The 11,171-nt window shown below is 38.1% G+C and overlaps 1 protein-coding gene and 1 pseudogene across 1 annotated transcript; both read left to right on the top strand.

The window, feature by feature from the left end:
* Nucleotides 1–6: 6 nt before the first annotated feature.
* Nucleotides 7–2,398, top strand: LOC103464049 (trypsin-3-like; annotated as a pseudogene).
* Nucleotides 2,399–5,096: 2,698 nt separating this feature from the next.
* On the top strand, nt 5,097–6,760 carry LOC103463677 (duodenase-1-like). The gene is made up of 5 exons (XM_008407207.1): nt 5,097–5,158; nt 5,233–5,383; nt 5,468–5,597; nt 5,730–5,987; nt 6,064–6,760. The coding sequence occupies exons 1-5, from the start codon at nt 5,101–5,103 to the stop codon at nt 6,226–6,228; spliced, it is 762 nt and encodes a 253-aa protein (XP_008405429.1). The 5' UTR covers nt 5,097–5,100; the 3' UTR covers nt 6,229–6,760.
* The last annotated feature ends 4,411 nt before the right edge of the window (nt 6,761–11,171 follow it).

Below are 11,171 nucleotides of genomic sequence, written 5' to 3' on the forward strand. Positions count from 1 at the left end.
TAACGACTGTTACAGTATCCAACTGTAGCAGGTTTCTCAGACGTTCTCTAAAAAGAAACAGCGACGCATACATGACGTCATCTGAGATACTAGAATGTCTTAAAGAGATACTACACAATTACGACTGTTACAATGTTCAGACTGAAGGAATTCCAGTGTCTCCTGGTGCTGACATTTCTCTGTCAAACAGGTGAGAAATCCACATATTTTTATCCATAAATAACTAAACAGGCCTCTGAACTGGTTTTGTCCTTTATCGTCCTCTTTAGTTCATGGAAGTCACATCATAAATGGGGATAAGGCTCCTGTAAACTCAATGCAGTACATGGTCTCAGTGCAAAGCAATGGACGCCATGCATGTGGAGGATTTCTGATTAGTGAGGACTTTGTGGTCACTGCTGCACATTGCAATACTCCGTGAGTCTGATTTCTTGTTCTATTGTTGGATCCCACTAACAGTAGAGTTCATTTGTTGCAAATGTATGTAATTGCCTCTTTACTGTTCATACTTTTAGTAAACCCAATCTGGTTGTCGTGGGAAATCAGAATATCAAAAGTTCAAACGTAAAAAAAATAAATATTCAGTACAGCTGCGTATTCCCAACTTTCCGGAAAGTTGGACTTGGCAATGACATCATGCTGCTTAAAGTAAGTATGTGTTTATGAAAGATCCATATGTGTTATATAATACAAGTTTCAGTATGGTTACTGTGGAGAAACTCATCAGTTATTAATATTCTCACACTTGTGTTAAAAGTGTTTTTCTTACATATTATTTATGTACAAACGTATTATTATCCAGCGTAAATCAGTTGTACTGCACCATAAATTTAATCAGCAACTTAATTATTATCGCTAGCAGTTGTAGTAGCAAGCAGTAGCTATATGGAGTTACAGACAAGTATTGATACTTTTTATAATTTTTCCCAAATCCCATATTGACTTTTATATCAACCCATACAAAATATTGCAGTGATCTCACCTTTATAAATAATGGTAAACAAAAAAATAATAATCTAATATAATTACACCATTATAACTAATTTTAATGTTTCAAATTAATAAGTTATAGACATACTAAATGTTCTTATGAATATTTAGCATGTGTAAATATTCTGGAGCAAAACGAAGGAGGAAGACTGCCATTGTAGTGTTTAGAGAAGTTCAACTACTTACACAATTCAATCACCATTTAAACTTTTGCTCTTAGGAACAGGTAGTAGAAGATTAAGATTAAGGTGTTGTGCAAATTTTTAATTGTGAAAGTTCAGTCTCAGTTCATCAACTGTGCAGGTGTTTTGAAGAAAATTATGACGCTCTGAATGTAGAGAGAAGAAATTTGGAGTTCTCTAGATTAGTTTAAGCATTATACAAGTACATGCTATTTACAAGTATGGAGTCACAGATGAGGAAAAAAAAAGAAATTTGCATATATATATATATATATATTCTATTTTTGCATTTTCAGCTCTCTGAGAAAGTCTCCATGAGCAACGCAGTGAAGACCATTCAAATTCCAAATTCTGACAGAACCTTAACAGAAAATTAGATATGCATGGTCGCCGGATGGGGTAAAACAGAAAGCAACAACTACGGCGATGATCTTAGAGTCGCAAAGGTGTCGATAATAAATTCAAAGGTCTGTCAGAGGGAATGGGATAATACCCTTCCACCCAATGTGATCTGTGCTGGTGGATATGAAACCACAAAAGGATTCTGTCAGGTACATCTTTTGTATTTTCTGTATATTAATAGTCTAACCATAAGGTGATATGTGGAGGAATTTTTCTGCCACAATTCCAGGGCACACATTTTCAGTCTGAAAGCAGGATTTTATGTCTTTTGTTCTAAAAACTTATATTACTTTTGCTTCCATTTCCATTTCTGAGAAGTTTTGAGTACAAGCATTAGTTTTGAAAAGAAAGACACGAAGTCCTGCTTTCAAAATGAAAATGTAAGCAAAAGTATTAAAAGTTTTGAGAACCAAAGACATGAAATCCTGTTTGTTTTCAGACTGAAAATGTGTGCTCTTGGATTATGGCAGAAAAATTCCTCCATACTGATAGATATCAAACAAAATGTATAAAAGCTCCTGATCTTCACAGGGTGATTCCGGTGGCCCTCTGGTGTGCAACGGGGAAGCTGTTGGTATCGTGTCATTCAACAGAAATTCCAACTGCACCTACCCAAATGCACCCAATATTTACACCGATGTTTCTATATATCATCAGTGGCTCAACTGCGCTTTGAAGGAAAAGAAATGTGGTTGTGCAAATCTTTAGAGTGAAGCATTGTTCCAGCTCATGGCATGTGGGCGGTGAAGTTGTGGCTTCTATTTAGGTCGATGTCATCATCTTCTGCTCTTCAGCTGAATAAAACAAAACACTTTCGAATACTGTCAGCTGTTTCTTTTATTTTCAAACACCATAAACAAAATAACTTCTTCGCAGCGCTAAGGGTGTGCTGTTTCTGTTATTGATTTGAGTCATGGTGGGAGGTACCTGCAACACATACTGCTGAAATCCATGTTATAACCAGGTTGACTCAAGTAAATTCACAATGTTACCTCTGTTATAAAGAAGGAGGAAAACGGTCCATGATTTTTTTTCAAATACAAATCTGCAATTTCTGGCACAAAAAGTACTTTTAAGTTTACATCCCGCAGTCGGAAGGATCCCAGTGTTAAAATAGCCTTGATTGAAGATCCTTGTCAAGAAGTGTTTTGATTACAGTAATATATAGGGATTAGCAAGTACACCAATGCAGCCTCTAGGTAAGAGGTGTTCGACATAAGTCCTCATGGATCGGTATCCTGCATTTTTAGATGTTTTCCTGTTGCAGCACACATGAATCTATTGAATGGCTCATTAGCAGGGTTCTGCAGAACTCAAATCTGCTGTAGTGTGGCAAGAACACATCAAAAACATGTTGAACACTGGCTCTTGTGGACAAGAGTTGGACACCACTGCTCTAGGTAACGGTGTCAGATGTACACCTTTGCTCCCATGCACTGCAGAGTATGTGCTAGAACAGTGTTTCTCAACCTTTTTCGGGCCAGCGCCCCCCTAGCCTTTATCCAGGTCCCTCACCGCCCCCCACAAAAGAATTTGTAGGATACTTTGCACTGACCATTATTTTTGTCATTAACGTTACTATCACTATTGTACATGTTTTGATTTTTATGCTTGTTTCTGTATTTATCATCAAAAATAATTTCCCAGAGAACAAAAAAGCCATGGGAACAGAAATTATTTTCTCATGCGTCTACGAAAAATGCAATGAACATTCAACTTAAAATCGGTAGGTTATGCTAGAATGTAGAGGGCAACACAGTCTTGGACAAAGCATAGTGTAGAAGCGCCCGTCTTTTGCCACTCTTCTTCCTGTTTTTTGGAGCGATATTTTGGACCTCTGCAGTGTCCCAAAGTACAGCACTCTATAAACTCCATTATTATGTAGATGCTACACAGAGGTTTGTCCTTTTATGATGGTTCATCCTATTCCTCTACTTTTACAACAGACTTCTACTGCCAGAGAAAGTCAGGTAGATTATTTTGGGCGCAAGCTTCCAAATGTACTTTACGATTATTGCTAAGCCATCCTGTACATTGTTTTACCACAATTTCTTTCAATGCAGATCTCTTTTACCATTCGTGCTGCATTATCTGGAACCTTTGAGTCTTAAAGCCTTTTATATGCTTTTTTGACAATGGTGTGATTTTAGAAGATACTTTTGAAGACTATTTTACAATATTTTTAGCATTTGGCCTACGATGTTCTAAGTAAATGACCAGCAGATTAGTGAGAACAGTCCTGAAAGTCTAAAAGGCTAGAACTGACACATCCATGAAAGTGACATGAAAAAAATCCTGTTTCACTACTAGTTTCTAACTGGGAGGGAACATGTGTAAAAGAGAGAAATCTTTAAACCAACCTTCCATCTTAAACCAGACAAATTAATAAAGCAAAGAACACACAAGTGTTCAGATTCAGATGCTTGTCAGATACACTCCCAGTTGGGCCGTGGTTCCCACTAAATACATCTTGTATTACCATCCACTTTCCAATGATATAAATTTTATCATTATGTTGCTCATTGTTGTTTCCTTGGTTTTGTTTTGTATGTTTTTTCCTCAGGTGTAGAGGCAGACTTGAAGGTGTTGACTTGTGTTGTCTTTATGCTTATTTCTCTCCCTAACTCTTTTCCTTTCAAACCTTTCCCTCACATTTCTCCCTTTCTTTCCTCCTTTCTTTTTCATCTGTGTTCTTAAGTCAGTTGTGCTTAAATAAAGTTTGATTTTATTTACCAAGTAGCAAAAGCCAAAATGCTCCACTTGTGAAAATAAATCTGTTGACACATTAAAAATTACTGACACATAAAAAAAGAATTAACTCGAGATATTTTCATGCAAGATTTCATGAAATTCTGATTAAATACCATACATTGCTATTTTGAGCTTCATCAATAATACTAAAAAGATTAATGAACATTTCCCTTTTATTTTACAAATTTTTTGTCTCATCAGTCAAGGTAATTTGTTTGTACTTTGTTGTTTCTCCTATTTGGTTCATAATATTTTTAATCAACAAATGCAGGTGAAGAATCAATTGGTTGAGAGACAATGAACTTGTTAGCTTTTTGAATGTACAATAATAACAATTTTTCCATGAGAAAAAAGAAAGCTATGTCAGGTTTGTAATTATTATTTAATTAGTGGTGAAATAAATGGCACAGATTTACTTGCTAATTATACAGAAGTATGATTTGGTTTGATGGTGGTCTAAACCACAAATCTATTTGTGAGAATCTAAGAAAATGGCAACTGTGAATTAAAGTGGAAGAAAAGTTCTAAGCAAAGCAGCAAAGATGATAATCTCATAAATGTAACAAATCACAAGAAACTCATTCAGTTTGAGTCAAACTTGACTCAGACTGGTGAGGGCTAAAAAAGATGATACTGGTTGAAAACAGGTTACTTTGACGGATGTGGGTATAAAAAAAAACTGATTGCTGTAGATAACGACTGCCTGTAAACCAAACAGCTGTATAAAAGACCCAGATAAACAATCCTTTGACCACAAGTTGGATCTGCTGGCATCATGCACCGTTTGTCTACATTTCTGCTTTTCAATGTTCTAGCATGTCTTGGACAAAATGGTAAGAGAGTAACCCGATTGTCTTTCTCCAACTGTCTCACTGAGAAAATTGCTAATCTTTGCCTGTATTTTCAGTTCAGGGGAGTTACATCATACATGGGAAAAAAGCCCCAGCCAACTCGATGCAGTATATGGTCTCATTGCAAAACAAATGGGGTCATCATGTGTGTGGAGGATTTATGGTCAGGGGGGACATTGTGGTCACTGCTGCACACTGTGCTGAAGAGTGAGTTCCTCTTCTACATCTGTTTCTTATTGATGACCATAAAAATGTCCCCCCTCATAAGAATTTTAACATTTAATTCTTCAGAAGACCTGTGCGTGTTGTTCTGGGAACCCACAAGCTATCGGAGAGTTACATGAGCCTGGATATTGAATACTTCTGCAAATTCCCGACTTATAAATCTGTTGGATTTGGTGCTGACATCATGCTCCTTAAAGTAAGTATACCAATACAAGCAACATGCAATGTGACATTTGGTGCACACCTATTAATGTGTATTTTATTGATTTAATGTGGAGGTAGTTTTATAAAGATCTACGTTAGTATTTGTCTTTTTGTGCGTCTTCAGTTGTCCGGAGAAGTTACGCTAAGCAACAGGGTGAAAATAATTCCCCTTCCAACGTCTTCCAATGCAAACCTTAGAGACGGTCAGATCTGCTCTGTAGCTGGATGGGGTCAAAATGGAACCCACCATCCTATTGTGGATGACCTGAGAGTGGTGAATGTGTCGATCTTAGATCCACAACTCTGTCGGGAGAAATGGGGTGGCCTACCTCCCAATGTGATCTGTGCTGGTGGATACAACACAGACAAAGGATTTTGTCAGGTAAGTCATGTTACCTTTTACATGCAACAAAATAATTTGGTTAATAAAAAACTAAAACTTGGTAATGTTATTACAGGGTGATTCCGGTGGTCCACTGGTGTGCAAAGGGGTAGCTGTTGGTGTCGTGTCATTCAACAGAAATTTCTACTGCACCTACCCAGATGTACCCAACGTCTACACAGACATATCCAAATATCTTCTGTGGATCAACAACATTATGAATACGAAGAAATGTGTGTAGCAAACTTTTTTACAGAAGGTCTTCCTGCTCAGGCAGTTCATCTCATTTCAATGCCTCTGTCAGCTTCTGGCATTCAACAAATTTGTTAAATAAAGCCAAATGCAATCAAAATGACGCTCTTTTTTTATTTATCAAAAGAAACGTATATATGTATTGAGAGAAATATACATAGTATATTTAGTAACGTCCTCTTCTTTGAGCTTCTCACGGGTGAAAAAGGTCCTCATCTATTAAGGGTTAGTTCAACCAGTCTAGAGGAAACTCCTATCAGATGGTTATATTCAGCACCTCCTTCTTTTGGTCATGACTCCTATGTCATACCTATGGACTACATGTTCTAGTACAGCTCTGTTGAAACCCACTAAATTTTTTTGATCACTTTGCAGAAATGTACAGACCTACCTAGTGTTTAAACAGTGTGCAAAATTTCTATATTGTAAATAACTTTCCTTCTTTCCCCCCCCAATTATTTCAAAAATATATAATTTTTTAAATATTTTATTGGCTCTAGTGTCCTTCATTTGAGAGTGGTCAGATAGGAAAGCAGGTAATGAGAGAAGGAAGACATGCATCAAAGGTCATTGGACAGGGACTTAAATCTGTGATGGCCATATTGAGGACTGGGGTCTCTGTATCTGGGTCACACGCTCTATCCCTACACTTGCCTCAGAATTGAAACTGTATTCCACAATGTGGTGCTTTACGTTCATAGGGGATTAAACAGCATTTTTCTCATCTGACACATAGAGAATAGTCTGATCAGGAACAGTGCAGAGGGGGAAATGAGATGGATGTGATAGAAACCATAGCTAAGGAGACATTTTTTATTAACTCAATTTAATTGTCAGCTTCTGGTATTCAGCAGAATTATGAAATAAAGAAAAATGCAATCAAATGCTAAAAGTGATTTTTAAAAAAATATTTCTCTACAGAAACATATGTGCATTTAACAAGAGTAACATACTGTATATGTATGGTCTATGGAGTCAGAAAAAAAACACACAAAAAAAAAACTAATTCTCTCCCAAAGCCGTGTGCGTTTCCTAATGCAAAATCCATACTTTCTTTGAAATGATCATTTGTCTCCAGCATTGGCAGTTTCAGGGGGTTGATGCAGGTGTTAGCCATAGGAAGTTGCCGACTTGGATGGATGGACTGCTCATGCAAAAACTCAATTGAAGGCTGTGGAGAAAACCCAGCCGGAGGAATGATAGTTGCACCTGTTGCAAAGGCAAGTATTTTGCCAAGTTTGGACGGTCCTTCTTTTTCTTCAACATCTTGAAGATAATCTCTCCAAAATGTAACTATGCGTTCCTCTGCTCTTCTGTTGTTGCTTCCCACAGCAGACAAATGGATGTTGAAAAGTTGTTCCATTATTTCAGCAGGGAGAAGGGGGGGATTATTCATTACACATTAAGGGTTTGAAGCTTTCTGGGTTCATTTGTGATTGCATCCAGTACCCCAAGAGTTTTCAGTCCATTCCTAAATCTTTCAAATGCTCCCGTCACTATAGACCACCTGAAACATGAGAATATCTTGAACCAGGAGATGTTTGTCTTTGACCCTCTTGAGTTTCCTGAGACATTCAGAATTTGCAAGATGGTCATGCAGTGGTTCAGTAGCATTTATCAGCCCTTTGACAGATATGCACTCTGACACATTTTGAACCTTGTCATAGAGATCGTTATCAGCACTGTCACTTAACGTAGGTTTCACAGCAGAGGCACCATCACCGAATCGAGAATACAAAGCTGATGAAAAGAATCCTGGTAGAGGACCCCCATTCACCAAACCTGCAGCAGCAATAAAATATTGATCCTCAGAGAGCTGAACTGTCAAGAGCTGACTTCAGGTTTCCATCTTGCCTTAAAACATTGGTCACTATGCTATGGCTTCCATTAACAAAGGTAAAAATACTCTTCATGGACCACCAAGGTCTACAGCCTCTTCAATCCTAAATCATCAGAAAACTTGATGGACATCTGGCATCTGGGATTGTAGGACAGTGGTATGAAACCTCACAGAGCTCCATCCAGTACTGATGACTTGTTGATATTAATTCGACATGTTTGGCTAGTATCAAACTGAGATGCAAGTTTAAGACGAACCTCCTTCGCAGATTTTGGATTTGGCTCGTCAGAAACCACCTCACTCTGAAGACTGGCCTTTATGGCCATCCAAATCTGGAAGTGGTCCAGTTGTCTCTGGATTGGAAGCATACATTAGCTCTGACCTATTCAGGACAGCAAGAAAGTTCCAAGCAATGCTAATAGAAAAGCACATTACAGCAACATGAACTGAATTAGCACTATTGAAATATAAAAACATGTGCTCATAAAAAAATGAGTTCAGTTATATTTAAAAAATACACAACAGTAATAATACAAAACCTTACCATATTGTATTGGCTTTGATCAGTTAGGATTTTAGCCACTTTTCAGGGACATGTATTGAGTTACACGCTAATGGAGCAATCACTCACCGATGCTACACTACGCTACATGGGATTTCCGGCCTTCAGCCACTCACAACAGAAGGTTTCTGGGATTTAATAAAAGCGGGTTTACTATTTTGAATTATATTTTGCAAAGCTGTTTTAGTATTGTTTTTCTTACCGATTTCAAGATTCTTCATCGAATTTTACAAGATCTTCCGGACTATTAGCGGGAGCAATGTCAGCTCTGACCCCTCACGCTGTCTGATGCAAAATCTCACTGCTGCAGTGAAAGGGGCGGGACAGTCAATCTTATTGGCTTATGTGAATTCAGACCGCGCCAGCTATTGGTTGTTAAGCCATCATTAAAAACGACCACTAAAGGCGTATTGCATAGTTTTTAAACTTTTAGCACTTTTTACATATATTTATGAACTTATTTTTTTAACTCTATTACTTTCTAAATCTTATTGTAGAATAAGACATGAAATATATTTACTTATGCTTTTTAATCTCATTGTAGAATACGATATTAAATTAATATTTATTCATTCTCACTTGTGTTTTGAACACTAGGTTACAAACATCTGTAAACACAAAACAATGAGAAGCGAAAGTGAATACATTATAAGTGCCTTGGAGATGAATAAGTCATGGGACTGCAGAACAGACATTTCTGAGATTAAGGAGGCCTTTAAGGGCAAATTTCCTGAGGAGACAAGTGGTGAACTTTTGATGACATATAGCTACAATCTTGTGCAGCCAAGATTGCGGGACGGCCAAAAACTCAATGGCTTCATGATTCACAAGCTATTCAAGGGAAAGTCAATGTGCTTTAGACCATCAGTCGATCTTCCTCTTGCGCTTGACCATACAGACTCTGAGGAAGCTCTATGGAGTTGGATGCCCCATCAGCTTCCAGTCATCATAGCACTACCATTCCTAGTTAGACAAGTTATGACATGAACTTGACGTAACACCTAGAGGAAACCAGCAACTAGAAGGCCTAGGATTATTCAATCCTCAACAAAACCACCAGAGTCCACTGATAACCGCTCAACCAGAGCGGTTATCAGTGGACTCTGGTGGTTTGACAGGAAAGAGGGTAATGACGGAGGGGGAAGACATGCGGCAAATGTCACCAGACCGGGAATCAAACCTGCAACCACTGCCACAAGGACCAAGGCCTCAATACGTGTGTTGTGCTTTGCCCCTGCGCCACCACAGCACCCCTTTGAATGAACATTTGACAGACACATCGAAAGGACTAAAAATATTGGGGGTTTTTTCAAAAGCGTTCAAATTTTGTTTATTTGTAAACCTGGATCCACAAGGTTCCCTGTATTAAATTCTGCTCTTTCCTCATAGACACTATGTGCTTTCTTCTGTTATTGCTCACACTTAGGCTCCCATGAATTCAGTCTTCTGATCAGGCCCAACATCTGTTAAGTGTGTAGTGTTGTTATTAGTCATTGAAATAACTTAACTTACCTGCCATCTACTAACCATCAAGAGTATTTGAAGCAACCTTTCTTGTGGGTTACATGTTCCATGTGGATTTTGGTAAAAGTATGACATCTTTATTAAAAGTAGGATGACTTATGATTGTGGGCCTCTTTCTCGACTTTGAGGTCCATATTCCAAAATGTTGCTCGTTTTGAAACCTTGGCCACCGTTCGTGGCTTTTGGGTGCTGGTTCGCTTTGGCTGTGCTGTTAGCAGGCCCAGGAGGAATCCTGATCAGATGCCTAAATCACCTCAACTGGCTCCTTTTGATAGAAAACTGCAGGTCCTCTATTTTGAGCGTCCGACAGATGAAAGAGCACCTCATGTCCAAGGTTTAGTCCAACCATTCTACAGAGAAACTTATATCAGGACCTCCTTCCTACAACCATGAGCCTTCCTTCTTAACTACAGATATCCTCAGACCCCTTTACGATTACTTGTTCCAGTAGTCTAGTCTGACATCATGCTTGGCCTGATTACATTACAGCTGATCCCCACTAAAGTTTTTTGATCATATTACAGAAATATATGTACCTACCTGGTTTGTAAACGGTAAGTGCAATTTTGTTCTGTGTGTAAATAACTGTTTGTTTTGATTTTGTCCAACAATTTCAAAAATTTTGAATTTAAACTTTATTCCACAACAACCTAACATCTAGCACAGTGAGAGGCATAGTGCAGAGCGGGTTGTAGTGCATTAGAGTTCTCTGGATGTGATAGAAACCAAAACTAAAAGGGACATTTTTATGAAATGAGGCAATTTGAGGGATTTTTCAGCATTCGTGGAATATAGACAATGTTTTGCGTACATTTGTGATGAAAATGCAGCTCATGTCTCTGGTCCTTTATTCCTTTTTTTAAGGTTTTATTGGCTCTAGTGGCCTTTATTTGATAGTTAATTGACAGGAAAGTGGGAAATGAGTGACCAAGGTCGCCAGGTCGGGAATCAAACCTGCAACGGCCACATAGAGAACTAAGGCCTCCATATGTGGGTTGTGCTTAAC

The sequence above is a fragment of the Poecilia reticulata genome, linkage group LG4, assembly GCF_000633615.1.
Source record: "Poecilia reticulata strain Guanapo linkage group LG4, Guppy_female_1.0+MT, whole genome shotgun sequence".
Taxonomy (NCBI): domain Eukaryota; kingdom Metazoa; phylum Chordata; class Actinopteri; order Cyprinodontiformes; family Poeciliidae; genus Poecilia; species Poecilia reticulata.